General features: G+C 37.0%; 1 protein-coding gene across 1 annotated transcript in view; it reads right to left on the bottom strand.

The window, feature by feature from the left end:
• Positions 1-24,732, bottom strand: part of LOC108679989 (extensin-2) — a 44,669-nt gene that overhangs the window by 9,706 nt on the left and 10,231 nt on the right. Inside the window, exon 2 of the mRNA XM_018168741.2 lies at positions 22,161-22,214. Coding sequence (XP_018024230.1) covers positions 22,161-22,163 — 3 coding nt within the window. The 5' untranslated portion in view covers positions 22,164-22,214. The remainder of the gene's footprint in view (positions 1-22,160; positions 22,215-24,732) is intronic.

Genomic DNA, 24,732 nt, shown 5'->3' with positions numbered 1-24,732 from the left:
CTTTTTCATATTCGTGATGATCTGGGGAGGAACCAGGGGCCTGATGAAAACAGGGAAATTAAGGAATCTTCGACCGCCTGCCGCTCAAGAAACTTGAAGGTTTTATAGATTCCAACAACAGGATTATTCGTTCTTTCTTTCAATATTTTCTGGATATTAATTCTCGATAAAGCATCAATTATTAACAGATGTGAAAAAAAAATTAATATAAAAAACTCGACTGCCAACATCTGATTTTTGAAAAGCAATTTATTTTCGAATAAATTAATTTAAAGAAGATACTTCTGCGTGCACTGAGATTCTATTGCCTGGCACTTGCTAACGGGAACCAGTTACAAATATCACAGAGATAAGTTTAGGAGAACGTAAGAGTGAATTAATTATAACATCTTTCATAATCTTTGACGTTTCGCCTGGTCGTGGCTAGGTCGGCCTAAAACGAAAGTTTGTTGCAAGGATATTTGAACACAAAGCACGTAGGGTACAGCTTTCTGCTGCTGAATCTATTTTGAAGTATTTGCTAAAATATACACTGTAATTGCGTCTGCTCTATAGAAGAGGTAATAATTGAACATGATTAGTAAAATTGGCTTCTTTTGGCGCCAACATTCACTAAATAGATGAATGAAAGTGATATTTATGAGCTAAAATCATGATAACACATGTACATTTTGAATCGTACATATTGAAATGACTCATCGTTTTTCTCTATTCGGCAAATTGGGCTTTTCATTGAACAGTATTTCAATAAGAAATACTCTCTTGCCTTCAATGAAACCTTCATTTTGAATACACTAAATTGTACTTACGCAATACGTATTTTAATGACGACGTACATTTCATAATTTTGTTATTATATTACCAGCCGTGATGAATTTCATTACTTACAGATCTATAGTCAGTTTTTTATTAGCCATTCCAACCGACCGCAAAAATCTATCGAAAATAATAAAGTTGGCAAGCACAGGTTCAAAAGATTAAATCTGCCCAAATGCACACAATTTTTCTGGCGTCCGATAAATGAATGAGACATTTTCCAAATAGGTATTCACTTTTTGACTTTGGATCAACCTTCCCTCTTTCAGGCTCAGTAAAAGGGCTTATCAGTGTAACGTGCATTAAGTATGTCACTATTTCTACAATCTGACCCCCATTTAATATCTGACACAGTAGCAGTCCGTCGCTTCCGATGAGTTTTTAAATTGAGATTCTAAATGTTCTCTAAATGCGGCATAGCCTGGCAAGGATAATTTTTCAATCTATTAATTCGATAGCAAGCGATTTTAGGATACCCACACTGAAGCGCTTATGTGAAGCCTGATCTGCTGGTAGCAGAATATACCCTGGCGGCGTCATATATAAGGCCCGGCCTTCCATTGTTCGACGGCCTTCATGCCAGCTTTAATGCCTTCTCTTCTTCTTAATACAGCCTTAATGATGCTGCTCTCTTTGTTGCCTTCTCTCCTTCTTGGTAAGGCGTTCATGTTTGCTTTGATGCATTCTTTCCTTCTTGGTCATCTGCATTGCTAATATAATGAGCTCTACGTAATTGGGTCCTGTTGCTTTCAATTGGTGAAGCTCGCTTTTTCCATAGATGGTGTTGCTCTAGTCAGGTTCAGAGTAGATGCAGAGCAATTGGTGATAAAAATCTTACAGAACAAAAGAAAAGGGATACTAAAGAATAAGGAACACTGTCTATAGCCAAGTCATTGCTCGTCTATGATGAATTCACTGCATCCGATCATCTGTCGACTATGCAATAGATTGTGAACAATTTTCCACAAAAAATTGTGCTAGTTTTATATTTCATGACATGATTGAAGAGTTTGATACAGATAGTGAAAATCAATGTGAGTCGTAGAAAATTAGTTGCATGTATTGAATAGTTTTAGTTGTAGAGTACGGAAATATTTCATCGAAACTAAATATTCAATTAACTGATAACAATATAACAAACGAATAGGGCCATGGAAAATTAAGATAAATATCTTAAGAACAGTGAAAACATTCAATTAATTTCATTAATTCTACAAGTGAAGCACTTCAGCAGAAATGCATAAGTAATATACTTAAAAATTGCAAAAGCAAAGTCTGCTTGCACCGTTCAAGCGCATTAAGTCTAGGGCGTCGCAACAGTTTACGCACATGACGCTTTTCCGAACGCCTTGCATGCGCATGATGCGCTTGCATCAGCGTTTGAGGCGCGTGTATAAAAAGCGTTGAGCCCGCAACCCGAAGCAGTGCGCCCAGCTCCGCGCGAAGCTTATGCTTTCATTTTGACTGTTTCAAGGAGGGCGACACTCGACCGTGCAGCTTACAACTTGGGGTTTGGGGCAAGAGAATTGCCGAGTAAAATGCCGGTAAAAATCAGTGTTGCATAGAACGAAAAATGGTGGAGGTTTGTCACAAATATTATTTGGGTCGGAATGATGACATTAACTGCTAGCGTGATTTTGTTGAAATCTGGAAATAAAATTAGTATATTTGTTTCACATGATTGTCATGTTTAGTAATAATACATTTTTCCATACGAGTCAATCGTACTTTTTTATGCAATATACACCGGAGTTCACTGGGTACGTGAGCCAACGAACCATGAACGAACTCCTATAAACAAAAGCTCGGAAGTGAAAGCAAGACCGCTCATTATATATAACCTCCCACGATCTAAGGCGTTAATTTTTAATTGCTCGTTAAGTCGTGGACACCAGATTTTAAATCACGCACTGCTGTAGAAGCGACCGTAACTAGTTCGTGCTCCTAGGTTTACCATGCGTGGACATGAAACTTCTAAACCTGATATTTTTTGCGGACGGTAGATCAGCACCTACATTAATTAGGGGCCATACTTTCAAAACTCGCTAAGTGAACGTAAGTACTTACGCTCTATTTTCTTGTCTATGATTGGTGGATTTGGCTTGAAAGGCCGTCAATGATTGGCTGACGAACTTACGATCTCTTAACTTTTTTTGAAAGTATGGGTCCTGGCTAACTGACAAAATAAGATATTTATACATAACCTTTATAACAATAATCTAAACGAAATTTGCTTGTATCCAAACTTTATAGTCACCTAAATACGTTAACGAGTGACAAAACTAAAAAAATTATTGAATATTTTACAATTGCATGCCCATGCAATACAGTGTTATTAATTAATCACTTGTTATCAATCACTGCTATTGTTATGTGTGAAAAGCCAAGACCTGAAAGTCGTCGAACTATTTCAAAGAAATACTTGAAAATTTTTCTCAGTCTAAGCGTCAAATATTAGGTTTGAGTTCAAATTGAGACGTCGTGTGGTACTGCCAATGCATGAAGAATTTATTATATGAGGAGAGAAAGTCTGATTCTGGCCATTGCATCATCTATTAGAAGACAAAGGAAAGGAGCCCTCACCAAACCCAATAAATAAAAAAACACTCATTTACATTCAAAAACATGCAGGTTCAATTATGACCCATGAAATAACGATCGTATTCATATTACAGTTACAGATTTATATGTATCTGTATTTTGGAAAAACATTAGATCCTTGCTGATCCTATGTATATATAAATATATATATATAGCAAGATTGAAGACCGAGCGCAGCACAGAGCGGTGACGTAGTTATATACGAGACGATGCAGTTGCAGGCGCCGCGTTTTGCGTATAGAGAAGGTAAGCTGCTCCCGGGTTTTAGGTCGACATCCTGTTGGCAGGGATCCTGACCGAGCGAAAGTCTTCGAGAGCTACACTGACCTGACGCACGCGCCTCTTGTCTTTAGTTTATTTGGTGCTTAAAAGCTAGTAGCGCTCGACACATGAATTTGAACAAACGTCGCACAGCGGTTAAACTGTGGCGAAGAAAAAATCAACCTGAAAACCGTGCGTAAGGTTATGAAAATAAAATTTTACATTTTTCTCTAGTAAAACTGAGAAAAAAATGGAGCAAAAAATCATTACAAATTTCAAGATTCTCTGCTGGAGCGATTGCGCGACCAAAGCTGTTTTAAAAATACAAATCTGGAAGGTATTTTCAGCGGTTAAAATTGGCAGTATAGAGGAGGAAAAGCTACTGAGATGACGAAAATGAAAACGATGAAAAACGATAATCTTTTATATTAAGAACTGATTTTGCTCGCATTACGATTTTAATTCTAATTTACTTTGGTAATTATTGACATGCATACCCATATCTCAGGACGAAGGATCGAATAGCACGTCAATTAGCATAGCGTCACCTCGCCAGGACGGTGGATGATTGTGCCGCTCCAGCGCATTAAGTGAAATTGCGACGCCCGACACTGAACCTTATCTCACTCTGTCCGGAGTTTATGGTACGTGCATGACTGCACATCGATGTGCGACAGCGATATCGTATTACTTTTAAACAGATTTAACTTTCACGTCGATTCGACAAGAACGCAATATTAGTTTATTTATTCATCCCACGCATTTTCAGGTGTATATATGTAGTATCCATGAATACCATAACAAAACTAAGCGAGAAAATATTAACTGTTTTTTTCAAATGTTTTGAATTCATAAACACAAAATAATGCATTATTATATTTATATTATTTTACTATTCGGCAACCCCATTTATAGAATGAAGCCTTTGTATATTTATATATTGCTTCATGCGATATAGATTGACACAATAATCTATTATCTTTATGCATGTGCAGAATATCAAATATATTAACATTCATTGGTGAAATTTTCTGCCAAATTTTAGAAAAGGAGCGTTAAACGCATATGAAATGAGTTTAAACGGCGGAAAATCTTTAAGGTAGTCAATGCTCGCCGACATGAAGTTTGTTCATGAAGCGAAGCATGTACATCTTGCACAGCATGTACAGCATGTACAGTATGTACAGCATGTACAGCGTATACAGCATGTACAGCATGTACCGCATGTACAGCATGTACAGCATGTACAGCATGTACAGCATGTACAGCATGTACAGCGTGTACAGCATGTACAGCATGCATGTACCGCATGCACAGCATGTACAGCATGTACAGCATGTACAGCATGTACAGCGTGTACAGCATGTACAGCGTGTACAGCATGTACAGCATGTACAGCGTGTACAGCATGTACAGCATGTACAGAATGTACAGCATGTACAGCGTGTACAGCATGTACAGCATGTACAGCGTGTACAGCATGTACAGCATGTACAGAATGTACAGCGTGTACAGCATGTACAGCATGTACAGCATGTACAGCATGTACAGCATGTACAGAATGTACAGCGTGTACAGCATGTACAGCTCGTTCTTGCCGTATTTTGCAAGTCACTGCCTTGCCTACCGTAGCCGTGCTAACAGAAATGCAAGCAGCATATAACCCAACAAATTGGCAAACATTTTCTTGTCACTATTGCGTTCACTAAATGTTCTGACTTCTGCCGATTTTAATTTCATCTTATTTTCTCCGTTCATCTTGTAATTAAAGCTTTCCTAACTGAAGCTGAGATTTCCTTGTATTCGTTTACGCTGAATAATGAATGCTACTTTCTTTTCTTTTCATAACAATCTTTTGCAATTTTCTCTGAAAAAATGCACTTCAAACGTTTCTTCTACTCGGAATTCGGCAAACTTTCTAAGAAAATTGCGAAGTCAAAACAGACACCACTATTTCTGCATCCTATGCCCCTTTGAGTCTCCTAAAGAGTGACTGTTCAGTCTTCATCATCTGCTCCCGACTGATGGCGGTTATTGAGAGTCTTGATGAGTGGCTTTGCAGCTGCCATTCCTCCGATGACTGCCATTCTCGAGCGTTCCAAGCCTTGAATAACGCGCTCAACCTTCCGGTAATTGCAACTCGACACCTGCAGAAAGATCGTTGGAAAGTGCACATAGAGGCATTGCACAGCGATGTGTTCAACTACGGAGTACAGGGTGCGTCAGGTATTTACAATAATAGGCGAGCCCGTGCATTCTTAGTGTTCAATAAAGAAAACGATATTTTTTAATGATATTTGCTAACATGACAATGCATAATGCTAACACTCTTAACATAATTGTGCTACAGTCTTAGTCAATAACCAGATAAGCTTTAACAATACAAATGTCCCATTGTGATATTAGAGACACGTTAATGCAAATTTCTAATTGCAGAATGAAAGATCCCGCAATACAAATATTTTATTGCGGAATAAGAGACACAACTGAAGCTAACAAACCCTCCAGAAAATGCCTCAAAGATTCCCTGAAAGTTTTGAGATGTTTTCAAGATTACAAGGGTCACTGAGTACAGCGCTACGCAAACAATCTCTTAGCAGAGTTTAAACAAACAAGCCTCTGAAGGTGCACTAAAATCTAGGTGTGTAGCTTTCAGGTTCTTTTTGTACAGCTTGTACAGCATGTGGTAAACATGCTGTACAAGCTGTATACTCATCTATAAATACTCATCATTAAGAACTGTTTTAATAGAAAAGGTTGTAGGTGGAGTCCCAATCTTAAATTGCAGGTGCCAACTGCACAGTTAACAGGCAGACTGTAATAAAATAAATCAAACAAAGTCCGGTATAACGTTACGAGGCAGATTTTTAAGTTTGCATGCGTAAATAATATTCAGGAACAACAATAAATATAATTGAAAATTTCATTTTCCGCAAGAAGTAATGAAATAGAGTGCAATTTCTTGGAGTCATGCCAAAGACAGGCAATAATGTAAAGTTTTACCGAAAGAATTTTTCCGTAAATCTTTGTTATTGTTCTTCGTCTGTCGCTGTGCACGTGAGATAACTTGCATGCGTACAAGATAAGCAAGCATTCGTGTTGAAGCAAGTGCCATAAAAGGGAAAGCATCGCTTAAAAAACTAAAAAACCTTGTCGAGATTCTTGCGTCTTCCATAAAGAGATAAGTTAGTCAAAGTAAAAGTAAGAGACGATGTACAAGGACCTGGATGCAAGTAGAATTTGTCTTGGGTTTAAAAAAACAAATTTCGCGAAAATCTGTTCGGCAGAAAATTGTTTTTCATACGTACGTTTCTAATTTTTGGATCCACCAACACCTCACAAAAAATGGCGCAATGAAAATCAAAAACGTGTTTATTAGCAGATTAAGAATCACTTTATCTACGCTCTCTGCCAGTCTGATTTCACGGAAATTCATGTGAGTTGGTCTATTTAGCTCCGAAATAACTTTAATAAGCCATAATTTTATCGATCGGTCTGTGAAGTGTACGAAAAGGTAAAAATTTTCACGCTCTTAATTGACAGTTTTGAAATCAATATACTCTTATTCAGAGTATTCCTAGGAATAAGTACAGAGACATAATCACTTCTGATTCGCATTGGAATCATACGCGCAGCAGTTGAATACGAATTCACTAATTTCACCCCCGCTATTTAGAGTGAGAGTTTGAAATATTAAATCTTTGCAGCTTTTACATGTAAAACATGCTTGAACCTTGCAGGAGATTGATGTATAATGTGTATACCATGCACGAGAGCTCGGAAAATAACAGCTTCTGCACGAGCGCCAAGTGAAGAATTTGGCCGTACGAGAAACAGCTAAACCAATTTATCGCCAATTCTTCTTCTCGAATTACGAAATCTATGCAATAGCCATTCGCTAATTTTCTCTGTGCGCACGACGAAACAATGTATAAGTAGAATTGCCTGTTGTCCGCGCGAATATTAGAAAGATCGGCATGTCGTGAGCATCTTTAGATCGGAGCTGGGGCCGGGATAAAGGCAAGATCTTTCTTTCTTTCTTATTTATACTTATAGGAGCATAAACGCAAGATCGTGTCTGCGGATTCTCAGATAATTTCCAGGACGCGTCGCGTCTGATCCGTCCGCTGGATGGATTTTCCAGACACGAATATTTAGGATCTTGTCAAAAAGATTCTACTGCATAACTAGGGAGAAATTTTTGTTCTTTGCGTGGAATGAGAAAACTGGAAAGCCGTCTGTTGTTTTCTGGGTACATTATATGCCATAGTTATACTGAAATAATATTTAGTTGTTCTTCGTATTACAGAAGTGGCCGAGTGCAGTTACACATATATTTTATTCTGATACAACCGAGTTATAAACGGGAGCTGTAATTGTCATCAATGAGATATTTTGCCGATGAGATATGTGCTGTTATTTAAATCTCAGTAGTATTTTTCCGGTAGATTTTACCTGAACGTAAAATTTTTCTTAATTATCTGACCTAGAGGTATTTCTGAAATTAGAAAATGATCGACCGTGGAAACTTTTTTGCAAATTTAGTCGTCACTACTATTTTCAGGAATACCCAACCATTTGCTTAATATCCAACGCAATTAACTAAGTTTTGATCTAATTTCCGGGTTACTTGAGAGCCAAATGCAATGTAATAATTTCTTTTGTTCTGGCTTTCCATTGTCTTTCCTCTAATCGCGAACATACATTTTTATTCTTCCAATTTCCTTAATTATTGGCCACTATAATTTACAGCAATAATGAAATCTTGATAAGATAGACTCCCTCCAATGCTGTTCGACGACTCGTCGAGTTGTGAATGTGAGTTCAGCGCTTGCCTCATAGGAAGAAAGTTTTCTTGTCATTTTGGCTTGCAAAATTTTGAGAAAAACACATGAAAGATGAAAAACTCATCCCGTAACCTAAAGTGCAAAATTAGTGGAGTTCACGTGAATGACAAGAAAGTTATCAGGCATTTTCAGCGCATTTTCTCATTTATGGAAAAAATGCACTATTGTGCTCGCCATGTCCGTCTGTCTGTCTGTCTGTCCGTCCGTCTGTCCGTCCGTCCGTGACCTCAAGTTTTCGTCGACGAGAAAATGCGCTCTCTGTCACTCACTAGCTGCAGTGAGTACTGAGTTATATTTTTTTAAGTGAGTCCGAGTAATAGTACTGCTAACAAAACTAGTAACAGTAACTAAACTAAAAAAAGGTAACAGTAAAAATCAGTTAATTACATAGCATTCTTGGTTCTGACACACGTGACGGTAATTAATAAGTGGCGTGAGAGACGCTGATAACATAAAGCATTTGCGTGACTTGGTAGTCTAGCTCCGCGTGGCCCTTAAAATAACTTTCGCTGCAAATTGCTCATAGCACATCTTTCTCCTCTTAACTACCTACTTCTCCTCCTTCTTTATCTTGAATTAGGACTGCCGTTCGCTGAACATCTCTTCCCAAGATAGTTAGTTATTGGCCAAGACAGCACTCAAGGTCGCTCCAAATTTTCAATCATATAGTCGCACAAGAAGGACATCTTCGGATACATTTATTATTACTATGGGATACTGCTTCACTCAGAATTCCTGTACTATAATCAAGAAATCAAATTCAAGGCAACCCTGTCATCGGGGAAATAAACTTTTTACGAATCATTTTCGTAATGTTCACTGCTGCGGTGCTGCGAAGCATTACTTCTGGTATGTTAGTGCACTATATATACAGATTAAGTCTCGTTAGAGGTTTACTTGACCTATCGTCGCTGTAACGAGAATTTAACTCCTGTAGGAACGTATAAGCAAGGAGTCTTCTTTGTTTCTCAACTGAAGCAATGGTTTTTGCGGGGGTTGCAATATTCCGACGTGTAGACGTGCTGAGCATGAATCTCTGGCGCTCTTAGCAACCGGTTCCTCGTTCCGACCGAGAAAATATATCATAAGAGGCCGACGTCAGTTGACCTTTTGTGATGCGGAAAATGGAAGGTGAACTGTAGCGCTCTGGAATCACAATGGGCTTCGTGTCGGCAAGCATGTCTCGCCACTCGGTGTGATGACGTCGCTGGACAGGCCCAGTCAAACATAATAGTTGCCCTGAAGTGACCTCGGTCCATTCAAAACGAAAGTGAAATGAGAACCAGCATGTCCCTAATATCCTTGAGTAGCCTTACAGGTTAATCGCAGCAAAAAAACTGGACATGGAAGCTCTATTCTCATTGGCTATAAGGCAGAAAATGAGATCATGCAAAGGGCTTAATAACACTTGAACCTCAACTTAATTGGGCCTTTGCATTGAAATGATGTAAATGAGATAATACCGAATTTGTAATCGTTGATTGCACGTCATTCATTTGTTAAATTACATAACACTGTTTTAGGAGTGCATGCCAGTTTTACAAATACAATATTAACACAATACTCTAAAATTACATGGCAGCTTCGCTTAAAAAATTACATTTACATTAAAAACATTCCAGGGAATTAATTCATGTTTGAAACATGGAATACGCTATCCTGAATTGGGCTCAATTGTATTAGAAATCATGACTTTATAACTTCATTGGTTCCATAAGCTTGCTCACAGTAAGTCCCATATTAAGCAAGTATTTGAGAGCAAATAAAATGCAAAATAAATTTCATGTATCTTTGCTGAAAAAATTTTCAATGTACTGTCATTAGTGCTCTCAAATAAGAAATGGTGAACTACTAGGCGTTAAATTTGCGTTTAACTTGCTCAACACTGTAAATCTTGGGAACATAATGTTCATAATCTTGGGAACATGATGTAAATCTTGGTAACATAAATCTTGGAAACATAATGCAATGCTACAGATTCAAATCTAATTTAGTAATAGAAAGATTCTTTCCACATAGAGCGCATTTCAAGGAACCAACGGCACACACACACAATTTTAGAAATTCTTAATGACGCGTAAATTAGGCGGGCATAACTGGCACGAAGCCAGAATGGCCCAGAGGCCAGACCGCGTCTCGGCCTTTCACCTCTCATGAGACGAACTGAGGTGAGACAGAAGGTCTCATGAAACGAGACCCGAGCTTTCTGTTCCGGTTAAATATTTAACTCTAAAATAGCTTTATACTATCTAACAAATCAAAAGAATTAACACGTGTGTTTCAAAATTTGTAGTGTTATTCTCTGTAAATCACATGCACTTCATGCGATAGTTTTGATGCAATAAGAAAAATGAAATACGGAAATGCTTTGTGAAGTTTATTTTAAGTTCACACGTAATACGTTTCTTATTTTAAACTTAAGGAGAAAATAATAAGTTGTGTCTCAAAAAAATGTCCAAACGGATTAGTAGAAAGCATTTCCGATCATGAGCGAAGCAAAACTGAGCAGTGAAAAGAGTACATTTTCAACAAACATAATTTCAGCCTTTTAATTTATTTGCTACAAGATTGCTATGAAATAATAGAAAACAACGAACCTAATTTAAAGTCTTAATTGATTTGACCTAATCACTTTGATGTAAAACTCCATGTCAGTGTCCTTGTCAAAAAAACATACTTTCCTTCAATAATAAATGTTACTTTCATTAGATTCAAATTGTGCGTTTCATGCAGGGCATCATTTGCGGGAAAATTGTGCAATAGAAAGTTCGACTGCCACATTAGAGTCGAACTCTCGAACTCTGCATCGTTATTTGCGTCGTGCAGGCCGTGTGACATCGTATGGTTGTTCATGTGTGTATAATGAGAGACACGTATCGCTGGAATCCAGTCATTAGATGTTATTAGGAATATTTATTTCGACTTTTTCATTTTCTTCTGTGTTCTACGCCGTATTTTTGTATTAAATTTCACTTTACGTCCACTGAAGTATTTACCTCAAAATTTTTTTATTAAATAAAATATAAAACTAGATTTAAAAGTATCGTTTAATCTCATATATGTAAAGGAAAAAAATCAATCAAAAATTCACAATAACTTCAGCAAATAATAACTAATGAATGAATAGAATCCAACTGAGTAGGATTCTAATTCTATATTCTGAGTAGGATCTCTGACTAATTACATCAGATCAAATCGTGACATCCTTCCAACTCCAGGATAATTCAGATACATCACGCACTGTTCTCTGTATAGTGTTTGCTTTTGGACGTGGACTAATATCAGCAGACCATGTACGAAAAACGCACATGTTTGCTTATCGTACTGCTGAGACCAGAGGGTTAGCGACACCTCGTGTGGCAGGGATAAAGGATTTAGATTTTTGTTTGGTTGTAACGTTCCTGGAATCCACCGAAATATATTTATGTAAATAAAAAGCTACGGAACATAGCGGCGAGAAACATCACGGCAGCTATTACCGCCTCACTGCAATTCACGAGAAAAAAGGATATTCTATTTAGAAATAAAATGATATGGTTTGATCTACCTTCGCTTGCCCTAAGTTTTTCTGTACTATAGGCTGATGCGTCTGGCATGACTTCTGGTATACCTAAACTTTCACCGACGTTAATGTCGTATTTTTACAATTATCAAGTAAATTCACGCGTTGTAAGAAAGGTGAAAAGAAAAATAATGCGTAGTCAATAAGATTCTAACCCATCTAGAAGACCAAACGATATAAAGCTTTAGACGTTTATCACACGTATTCTTAGATATAATAAAACTACTCCTTAGCGCGCTCAATGAACAGGTCATTTTTAATAGGTTTTTTGGGCAATGATCATAAGGGTTTATTATTATTAAGATAACAATCATAGCAATAGGACAGAAAATCGGGGAAATAAAACCGTTGATACAAAAGAAAACTATCAGCATAAAAGATTTTTTTGACTTGCGGATACAATGATACATTTATCCATTACAATCATTTAATATGAATAGTGCACTCTTTGAATATCCTCTATTGTTGCTCACATAATGGCTTACTCCTGTAAAGAATTTAATGTTAGTTTATTTGAAGTGTTGATGGAACGCTGATATCATACGTAATGTTTTGTTCAACTTGCTATGAGGTTTCAAGCATATCACCGCAATGTTTCTCAGATAAAAAAATAATTGCTTAAACAGTGAGGTATTAAAAATGTGCGATATAAAATGTTTGTCAGAGGAATCAAAAAAGAGATGCGTTAACCGGTGCTGGCAAATATTGGAGAATGTTTGTCGCCTGGAGTGAATTTATTATAATAAACGGAAGACGATTTATTCAACTTTTGAGCTGATAAACGATGAGCGGGAATGACACTGGGAATTTTTGGAGGAAATTTATCCAGTAGATAAATTCTGCATAAATGTTATCCAGTAGATAAATTCTTAGGCTGATTCGAACAACAGAGCATGAAGTATTTCCATAATTAAGCAGAAACACGTGAAAAAAATCATGTACATTAACGTCACGAACAGCAGCGCTGCAGCATTACTAATTCTAATGGGAGAGAAATTGAACTCCCAAATCCTGAAAATTGGGCTGTTTTTTTTAAATTTTTAGTCAATTTCATGACTTAACAATAAATTCTATTTTTAGCTGAAATTTTTTCTATTTGGGATTTTCTAGCTGCAATGAGGTTTCGTACCGCTGCGTCAGACATGCTTTATTGTTCGGTTCCTCTTGTACCATTTTCTTACCACATACTGGAAAATTATTTTTTGCAAACAAAATTTTCATTAGTATCTCACAAATGTATTCCCTGTCACTCAATATTACCTTTGCACTGGTACCAAAAAGTCTCGTCAGTTTCCAGAACGCACATCGTAAACGCGAAATAATTTGACAGCTCTGTCTTGTCGTATGCCTGGACCTTCGTCACGAAGTATCTTTTGTTTGTTAGTAAGTTGATAAACAGCGGAAATCTCCAGAACTACGAGCCAGCGTTCGACCAGGAGCGAAAGTGTTTGGCGATAACATTACTTTTTTAAGACCAGCATCTGATTACCAAAGAATAATGGCGTCAGCAACGCATTTGGCTTCTTACTTATAGCTGGCTTTCTTTGTGATGCGAAAGTTACGCGCTCCTAACGATCAGTGCAACGAACGTGGTAATGAAATAACAGAGAATGTAAATTATAATTATATTTACGAGGACAGCACCTGCATCACAATTAACATACATATATTGGTTTCATTATCATTCAAATTTCGAAAACCAGGTATAGAAGAAGTTTCGCATACCTGGCTATCAAACACCTTTTTGCATTATTGTTTGTCAGACATTCCAATGCAAACTTGTTTTGAACAACTTATTCGACTGACTTCCATAGTGAGAAATTAGAATTTGGTTCAATTTGCCGGCACCAAAGTATTCCTTTTGTCGCCTTTCTTCTGAGGTCTTCCCTTGTATACGATCAATATATGATCAAACGCGTACACGCTCTGAATGCTACTGAAATTACTGCCTCACAACAATGGTCGTATAATGGACAGCATCCTGTGCTCTATGAGAACAGACAAGGGCCTCAGGTCAACCTCCTTGCTCAAGGTAATAAGCTCAAAGAAACGCAAATTCCGTATCCTCGGAAACACTGAGGTCTTGGAAACTTTTGCTAAAGTATTTGTTCCTTGTATGCTTTCTGTGAGGCTATTTACATCGGTTCATTAATTTATACATTGTCTTGCATGTAACGAAATTTGTAAATAAAATCTAGAGGTTCTAATGCAATCAATAGAAATCCGAAATATTCATGATGAAAATATTATTTTCAATATTAAAAATATTTGTGATGTTTCAATTTTGGAACAAAGTAGATAAAGTCTGATGCATTTTACTGAAACTTTGTGTTAGCCAATTTAATTTGCCTCTGATCTAAATTTATTTCTTAAACATTATGTCTAGGATTGAAGAGTCAATAAAAATTTTATTCCTCTGACATTCAGCTTCATACTAAGACATTGCACGGGATCAAATGACTTTCATAGAAATATCCTCTGTGAAAGATATTTGTTTTATATCAATGTAAATTTATGTGCTCAGATGTACTTCAATGTACTTGATATTAAACAATTTTGATCAAACTGAAAAAAATTGAAACTCAAGAGCAAATACGATGCCCACAGAAGTTTATCATGAAATAACACTGAAGAGATATGACAGTGTGACTGAGGAATGCCAGTAAGTGCGTCGAGTCATCTCTGTAGCGCGTTCACCAATGACGCGGCGGAAGCTTTTATAATTGAATACGCTGACCATGACGTTTAGAGTCTCACAGGCTCCTTGCTTATCTTGACGAGAAAACTAACGAGAATGTTTTTCTGTGTATGTCACGCCTATTGGGAAAGTTGCTTAGGTAACCTGTCACAGAGACCCGATAACTCGGAGAAACAACAGAAATTCTTAGAACGTGTAGGAATTTTTAGGAAAGGTTGTTCTATCAACGGTACATATATGCTCCTATGTCGCCAAATTACAATATCAATTAAGGATATGAAGTGTCACTGGAAGAGGATATTGCCGAATATTTTATAATATTCTACCGCAAAATAAGCACCAACGTACACTTTATCTCACGGCGTTAAATAGACCCTGATTATTTTTCGGCTTGCATATAGGCATTAAAGTATATGAAATGTCATTTGAACTATCATTCTGCCGCAGCCAGTCTCAAGAACACCGAAGCCCTCAGCCTTGCGCTAACATTATTTAGGCTTTAGATTCTTCACGCATGACTCAACAAGTCTGGTGCGGTGACAATTGAGGATCCTCGGTTGTAAAACTGCTTCCTTTATTGCTGCGAATAAAGATTCATAGATAGTGACTTGTGAATTACAAGCAATTGACTGCAGTCACTTAGAAAGTCATAACGAGTTAGGCGGCCTACTCAAATGGCGCTTGTATTACATGACACTCTTTATAAATCAATTTGAACAAAAATTCCTGTACACCTATCTATAGAACTATCTAAAATTTAACGTTTTGATCGATAAATGCATTAATATTGAGGCCTGAGGAAATAGAAAGAAACACAGAACTTTTTAATAAAGTAATAACGGAAAAAAACATTCAAAATTGAATGGATTAAATTACATCAGGCGTAGAACATTCAGTGAGAGCATGAAGTGCCTTTGTAGATTTCACCTAACTTTAATTTATGTCAAGACTTTACTAAATATGTGAAAATTCTAACCTTGCGCTTCTCACTTTAGCTTAGAAATCGGCCCATTTGATCTCTTGTTTAGGCATTTAAATTATCCAACATCTCTATCAAGTATAATATAAAAATGACTCAAACATTTTATATTTTCTTTAAACGATAAACAAAAATGAATTGGATAACTACACGCATCATAACTCATAGAAGGCTAAGAAGGTAACACTTAGCGTCTATTTAGGACGTCAACTTGGAGGCCGCCCCGCGGTAGTAGCGGAAGCTCCTAAGAAAATTCAGCGTCCGCTACAGCGACCAAGGTGATAGTATCGCCACCTCAGCACAAGAATAAAGGGAAAGGTAGTCGATAAATAACCTTTCTAGTATAATTATTCCTCGGTTGATTATAAAGAAAGCTGTGTCGTAATTACGGACATCAATTAACAAGAAAGATCGGACGTACCTTCGCCCAGAAAATCGTGCCGTACGTTCATGTGGAGCTCACGAACAGTCACGCCTCTTCAGCCGTTCGCTCATTTGGTTTTCTTTTGTTTTGCCATGAAATGCTTGGCTCCTTGCCACCTCTTGTTTGGAGTAAAATTATCAATTCTGAGAGTAATTAGATAAATTTAAACTAATCGGGAAAATTTGCGACTTCTTTTTAAATTGTATAAAAAATTTTTGGACGTTAATTGACTGTGTGCTGCTTGAAAAAAGTTGGCTATCCAAGATCAAGAGCCATTCTGCCGGAAATGCGAAGAATTTGAAGAACAAATAAAGGCTTATTCTAGAGAATATTATCAGGATTCCATTACATGTAAGCACAAGCCAACTATTTTAAAATGATAAATACCATTCTCTAATTGAACACCTTTGAACCTATTTCCAGAAAACAGCTAGAGAATGGTCTATCACACTGGTGTTCATAAAAAGATTTAAAATATCATTAAATGATTCAAAAATTATCAATATTTTCGCTGGTTTGCAGGGTCGACCATAATGCGAGTGCGTCATAGCCGAAAATAAGCGTGGTTTAAAAAGTTACGCGTGGATCACGTTGCATGAAAGTCATGCTACGATATAGAGCAGCTCACGGTGAAAGGGCTGAATTAAGTCAGAACCGTAAAAATATAAAAATATTAAGAATAGAAGGGCGTGGGTTTCATATCGCATGAAACTTCTCCTGCACCCATTGTTAGGAGCATCTGATGTCGGGGAGGCTAATTAAACGATGATGATCGTTTTGATATTAGCCACTTTACACTAAACGCTTTTTTGTAACATTCTCAATATAAAATAATTTTCCAAAGTATTCTTATGCTTTAAGTTATGTTTATATTCTATAATAGAGGACGATCTTCATGATACGGGTCACTTCACACCGCGATAACTTATGGTTACCTTTTTAAGATTAAATAATATTCCTATGTATCCTCAAGTTACATTTCCCTTCTTAAATTAAGATACATCCCGAATTTGTATTGAGGTTCATCAAAGAAAATTTTAAATGTAAAACTCGGCCACATTGTAATTAAGGCGCTAGCAAGGGTTACGTATCCTCAAGTTCAAGGCAATATCAAGTTAGTATCCTTGAGATACATTTCCCTTCTTTACTGAAGATGCATCCTGCATTTGTATTGAAGTTCATCGAAGAATATTTTAAATGGAAGGCTTTGCCACATTTTGCTTGTGATTTTTCCAAATGAAAAATTCTACATTGAACAAGAAATTTAGTAAATTCAATGAAATATTTGAAAGAACTCACATACATTTATTTGCCGATTCTGATTTATTTTTCCACTCAATATATCCATTTGGAGCTGGAAGACTCCGATGCTGGTAAACACTTATTCCAATTTACATAACTTTTATTTGTATTGCATAATTTAAGAAATACACGTTATTATTTGATTTTTGATCAATTTTGAAGCCAGAGTATGACGCAATTAATATTTCGTTATAATATTTTAAGCAAATGCCACATATTTGGATTATTAATAAAGCGATCGACTAGAATTTCGCACTACATACACGATCAACTCACCTAATTTAAATTAATTTTTGTTCAAACTATTCGGTATCAAATTAAGTATTTCAGTATCCCTCAAACATTTTGATAAACCCATATCAATGGAAAGTATCTGCACTTTCCAATATTTCCTTTTTCATTTTTTTAAACGAGACCATTGTTCAGCAGTTGCTACCGCAGGCTCGACAACCTAGGACCTCAGCCGCAGCTACTGGTCTCTATAGCAGACAAATGTGCTTTTCGGCAACCGCAAAAGAAAGAGAAAGTTGCTGAAAGTTGCTAATGGGACAAACAGGTGAAAAATTCCGGTGAGCGTCTTTTTAGCTTCTGCCTTGGAACCTACCAGAGGATTATGGCTGATAAACCTAAACCTAGTCATTAAGGTAAATGACTCGTGTGAAATTTTATCACAATTATGAAACATTATTTTTTAAATAAAATAAAAAGTTCTATGTAGAATTTTTGCAAATTTTTACAACTTCCATTATGAAATATCTCAAGCAAATTTTTGGTGCGTCCAGCGAATAAAGAATATCTTTTCCGCACATAGTCAGAAATAAAACAAACGTCATTTCTGCATCCAAAGAATGACAAAATGTCCTTTCTTGTATACTGTATGTAGCATCCTACATTTAAGTGTGAGGTTCACGGAAAACATCGGCACAAAGAGGAAAGTTCAGTCGTGTCATGAAGCCCGTAAGCTCTGCCGACCTCACCGAAAGTTGCCAGTCGAGAGAAAGCTCTTCTTTCCAGCTCTTTCTAAACACTTCAAGTTGGGTCTCAGGTCAGATTTTTCCACTTTGTCTCCTGTTAAAATAGAATTCGTTTCTAACGAGACGATGGAACGCTTTAACTAATAATTATATTGGATTCATCATCAAGCTGAATAATTAATGTATTTATTTTTTGGTTAACGAAACGTATAAAGTTCTAATCTGATTAGCAAGCAGCGAGCAAGGAAAGCCCAAGAGTCTTTTCGTCTCATGTGTTCCGAGATAAGAATGTATTCATTGAGATGAATAAAATTTTCCAAATGAATAAAATTTTTTGGCCCACAGTATTTGCAGTTATCGATAATTCTTAAGAAACAAAATGTATTCCAAGTAAACGAAGGTTTTTTTTTTCAACTGACAGTGTCCACACATTGTTAACCAAATTCTGTTTTCACGCAACGGAAGTCACGAATCAACCTGTTTCACGCATCAACCTGTTCCAACTCAATTATTTCCGTGATAACAAGACCCTTGCTCACATAGCACATATCTCAACTCCAACAACCTATTTCTTACATCTAGATTCTAGCTAGATGTTGCTTTTATCACTCCTTCGTCGTCCTCGATGCAACATCTCACCCTACAACCAGAGCTGGGCAGCGCTACTTTGAAATGTACATGCTCTAAATGTAGCGGGCACTACCGCTACCGCTACAATTGCTTAAATGTAGCGCCGCTACCGCTACATGTAGCGCGCTACTGCCCACTCTGCCTGCATCGTCCTTAAGACAACGCACACGTCATGGCGGAGGCAACAGATGCGTGCACGGCTAACGGTAGCACGTCGCCTTGACCGTCACAGCGTCTCCCCTTCGTCGTGACGTCAACGCCGGCGACCAAGTCCATCACGGCGGCAGATGTCAACGATAAGTTACATATGGCGGTACATGTAAGTGACATAAGCAAAGGAATTGAAAAAACTCTCTCCATTCCACGATATTGGTGGAAATTTGTCTTTATATTGCGTCTATATTCCTCTCTAAACATTTCTCGGAAACTCATTAGCACAAGATAAGTTGAATTTTTTCTAAACCTAAATAAAAAAATATTATATAGAAAAATTTAAACGCTTATGTGAGCTATGAACGTTATTCGCCTGAAAATTGGACGTTTTAATACTGACAAAAAATGCACAGTTTCCAACACTGAGGGCGTCAAGGCAGCAGGTGGCTGCTGCAAACAGCTGGTCCCGTGTATTGTAATTTTAACTAAGAAAATACAAGCAAAAGCAGGTCATTCGAGAGGAAAAAAATGAGTTCTAAGCTTATGGCTCGTAAAGCAGGCACCTGCCAGAGCTCAATTAACCTGTTCGAAATGCTTATTGATGCGGTAATGTTTTCTCTTATTTACGGGTGGAGTGCATAGCTAACTAAAATTGTTCTTGATTTTCTTAAATGAATAAAATAACCTGCATAACATTCAAGAACAGTTTAGGGCGATGGTAATGAACCAGCAGTTTGTTTTGAAAGAAGTTACTATTGTCTTGTTCTACTGCTTTTTTGTATTATATTATACAGAGAATGATACTCTTCATGTAAAAAATCGCTAGTTTCTTCGTGAAAAAGTTCTGTTTTCATATAATTTACGAGTGGTTCAGACTGAATAACTTACAGAACAGAACAAGAAAACAAGAAAGTTATTGAAGACAAAAATCATCCACTCGGCTGACGCTTGCTGTTCAACGCCGCACAGTAAGCATCGCTGCTGCCACGCGTTGCGTGCCAAGTCATTTGGAGTGCATTAAAGTTTTTATCTTGCGTGCTAGAATGACTATACAGGTAAAAAATTTAGTCGTTAGGAGTAATTGCCTAATAATAAAGGACCTTTAACTCCTGTAGTTAATTCGCAACTATCTGGTGGAATAATACTTTTTAGGCCTGTTTATTTTTCATGAATAAAGTTCCAAGTTAATACTTTAATTCAAGACGCCTTTGCTATGTTCCGGAACATAAATCAGAAAATGCCTGATAATTGCCTAATGTTTGCCAAAAAAGGCCGGTGACGATATATGGTGATTTATGCGGAGCGAGATGTCGAATCCATAATTAAACAGTAATAAATTATGCAGAAAATAATGCTCGAGGAACACCATAGAAAAACCGTAACGTTTTTTTTCTTGCTCATTCAATTGGCGGTCTTTAACGTCTGCGCTGAATACGCGACCGCGCTCACGGCGCCATCTGGCCACCGCTGCGGCGTCCGTAGTGTATGTTGACTGCTGTGATCAAACACTCGCATGGCAATTAAGCTATAAGACCTTACAGGTAATATAATGCCGTCTATACAACGGAAACGAAAGCATGGCAATCGAGCTAAGAGAACTCATAGGCGAAAATAATGCCTTCTTTACAACGGACACGGAAGAGGAAATTTGCATTTATGCTTTAGAATTTACCTTGTCAAGATTTCTTATTTATCATGATAAAATTTCTGCAGACCTTCGTGATGTTAATGATTGAGCAATCTGGGTAAAGCATGCATATTTAACTATGATATCATGTAAGCTTGCAAATTATCATCACATATGATGTCTAAATCAAAAGGAACCTAATCGCTTATTATTATTGTTATTATTAAGAATTATTTTGTGTGATTTTGTCTGGCTTGACTTCCTGCAAGAGGACCCTAGCTAATCTCTTAAAAAAAACAAACATCTTCTGTATCAGTTTAGGCTCCCACTCGGTATACAAGATAATCTCTCTTGCCTAGACGGTGTGTTTGCTGAGGTTCATCCGATTAGAAAGTAGGTTCTCCAAACAATCTGCTCACATTAGCTGCACAAGCACACTAAGTAACCACCAGCAGTGGAATGCACAAACGGAAAATCCTGAGCTCCTTAAACACTCCAGAATATCGGGCTCGAAAGTTAGCAGCTGAAGATGTGTCCTCGTAGTGAAGAGTAAGACCGAATTAAATTCTTAGCAAACTACTAATGTATCGCAAGCATTTCTCGTGTACGTCCATACATTATCCGTCCACAATTAACTGCCCGCATATGCTTGAGTGAAAAATTGCTCAAATCATCGTAATCAGAGGATAATCATAGTTATAGACTGCAATTTGATCGCAAAGTCCAATGCTTCCTCGAATGTCACGAGCGTTTCGTTCCATGACCAACAGCGAAATTTATATTTCAACGAAATATCGAAACGATATTTTTCCCTTATTTTTCATACTATATAAAATAATATGTGATGTAAATACATCTAGTATAATTGAATTTTAAGTGCTGATGGCCCTTTCTCAAGCCCTGTATGATCTATGAACACGATACACTAAAAAACCTGACAATAATATTTCTGGAAAACCGCGCACTTCGCCGATTTTCAGCTAGGGGGAACAGTGCTTCGCGGAATTGGTCTTCGACCCTATTGTGAATGTGCTACATTCAAAACTAATGCTTTTGGCTTAAAGATTGACCATCATTAGGATAATGACCCACGTCTTTGAAAGACATCAATTTAGTTCCAATTAGATTCCAGTAAATTAAAGAGAACGGTATGAATGTACGGTGGCTGTGTATTATACAGCGAAACTTTGATCTGAAATATTGTGTATGAAAGACGCCTTTGTTGGATTATTATTAGTATTATTATTGTAGTACTAACGTACAAAAATTAAATGTCTGTTACTCACCATTTTCACTCCAGGTCCCTTGATGGAGCCACCAGACACAGTAGGATGGTAATCCTGAAAAAAATATATATACACATTACTTTTACGTTTTTTAATTTACATTAAAGTATTTGAATACCCTTAAACTGAAATTGCAAGAACCAAGTAAGTATTATTTCTAAATATTGCTAAATTTAGAGTTTACTAAGAAGCTTATGAATCCAAGAGACTGGAGGAAAAGGACCTGAAGCGTCTGTGGGATTGTCGGTAGTTAACCAAAAGTCTGCTGCATAGAACTCTTCTTAAATAGTAGCTACTCTTCTATTTAATAACATAAATTTAATACTCCAAATCGGGCATCGAAAATCAGGAAATTGAAAGAAGTGTGAGTATCATTTTCATCATTCAGTATCTTTTCTCAATCTCTGTTGTTTTTTTCATATCCGTAAAGTTGTCCCACGTGTTTGCTGAGTAGGTTTACAACCCGACCGTCCAACCCTCATTCGAGCAATTAAGTGTTTCTTTTGCAGGAAACAACTTCAACTAATTTTATTAGACCTGTTTTTACCTCGATTGAAAATTCATTGATTTCCGGTGCACTGTCTGAGTATTTTTTTTATTGAAAACCTGCAACATAGTATTGTGATTTTCTAATACTTAAAGCATAAGTGGCATTAGGCTAGCACCCCATGATTATGCTACGGTTTAATAATAAACTTAAACATTTAACATATAGTTTTTTTCAATTACCATTCTGAGCAGTTTTTCGTCGAAGGAAATGTTTATTGCACGCGAAAAATTTCCGTCTTTTTGTGACCTCGATTTTTAATCCTATAAAATGTCATCTGATTTTTTTGCTTGGAAGTCCCTCTTCACATTTTAAATTACTGGCAGCAAACTTTGTCTTTGCTTTTTATAATATGCGCGTCTCAACGCATACACTGAGAGAACAAAGAGCCCGTCCAGCTGTTGCAAAAATGTACTCAATGTAACGCACTTAATCTTTTGAATATTACGATAATGTCCGAGCACAATATACTTGCTCTCTCAGAATATTGTTCACTCATGACAATCAATAAAAGGTCATTGTAACAATTAATTAATGCGATGTTTGCCAGTACAGCTTCAGGGTAACTTAAATTAATTCACATATAGCAATGTAACAGATAAATCGTTTATTGAAAATATTCCTCAAAAAGTCAATGCCTATTCGATGACATCATATGCAACTGACGATAATAAATTGTATCAGGAGGAATAATTTTTTAGTGATCTGCACTCATAGGAACATATAAAAATAAATTACCCTGATTAAAATTAACGAAAATCTGATAGATTATATTTTTTAACATCATTATATTCTCGCCAGACACGTTTCTCTGAAGATCTTAATCTTCAATAAGGCAGAAAATAAGAGAAAACAACACTCCTAACATTGAACTAGACGAGAGAATAACTGCTACGTGAGAGAGGACCTAATTACCGCATGGTTAATTTATAATCATTAGGACCGTGTTAAGAGAGACGTTTTACTGAGCGCGGCGCACCTGCAGCAGCAGCCGAGAAAGCCGGCACTCCGATGTCTCCGGAGGATGTAGAGCAACAAATAAATGTCCCGTGACGATGTTTAGTGACAGCAGATAAGCATTATTAAGAAGAAGAAAGAGGTAAGCGAGAGATATTAATTAAGGTATCATTTACGACCGGAAACTGCTCAATTTGGAATCAGTGTACATAAATAAGAGAACAGAGTCATATAGAAGAGTTCGTTTCATGCCTCATGTTGAGCTGGAGCTTCGGAAACAAAATTATTACAAGCGAGCAGGTAGGAATTTTGTCATGACTTGGCAGCTCTGGTGATCATATACAATCTATCAGACTCCAATTTTATCGATTTATAATTTTCATCATGATCCGTTACACCAGATGAAACACTATATAACGCCATATTTTGAACATGTTCATATACATTAACAACTTTCTCCAACTTAATTGTCATGCGAGATGTTTTATATCAAAAGTCAAGATGCATTGAGCTAGATATGTCATTAAAAATAGAGCTAAGAGATTGAATAGTATACAGATGAATAATTGGAAAGAAAATGTTCATATTCAACGTAAGAGTTTGCTTAAATATAAACGATAACATGACTATTAAGCTTGAATATGGTAAAGCCCGAGTCACTGGACATCCTTTCAGTTGAAGCAGCAATTGCGTAATTAGAAAGCTTTCGGCCTTCCAAAGTGGAAGTTAAGGCTAGGTCACCGATCTGAAAGTCCGTAAGAGCGATCAGAGCTGAAGAGCTTCTTGCTGCTCTGCATTATAAAATCCTTGGTGAGGGTGAAAGTATCCTACGCACACTGACCGACCATGCCTGATTCTGTACTGTGTGACCGGAGTAAAGTGGTTGAAGACCTCGAATAGTAGAGCTGTCCTGCTTGGTATGTAGATAGTGCCTTTCCCCTTACTCCTCTTCACTGTGGACATGTGCCTGAGTGCTGACCATGTTATGAAAATGTGCCAGGATTTCGTACGTGCAGCATGAAATACATTCTTGGGCTAACTAATTAACCTATTGTCTTTTTCGCAATG

Source organism: Hyalella azteca, unplaced genomic scaffold (assembly GCF_000764305.2).
Source record: "Hyalella azteca isolate HAZT.00-mixed unplaced genomic scaffold, Hazt_2.0.2 contig14244, whole genome shotgun sequence".
In the NCBI taxonomy this organism is placed as follows: Eukaryota; Metazoa; Arthropoda; class Malacostraca; order Amphipoda; family Hyalellidae; genus Hyalella; species Hyalella azteca.
The sequence above is the reverse complement of the archived record's forward strand: the minus strand, read 5'-3'. Positions and strand labels throughout refer to the sequence as shown.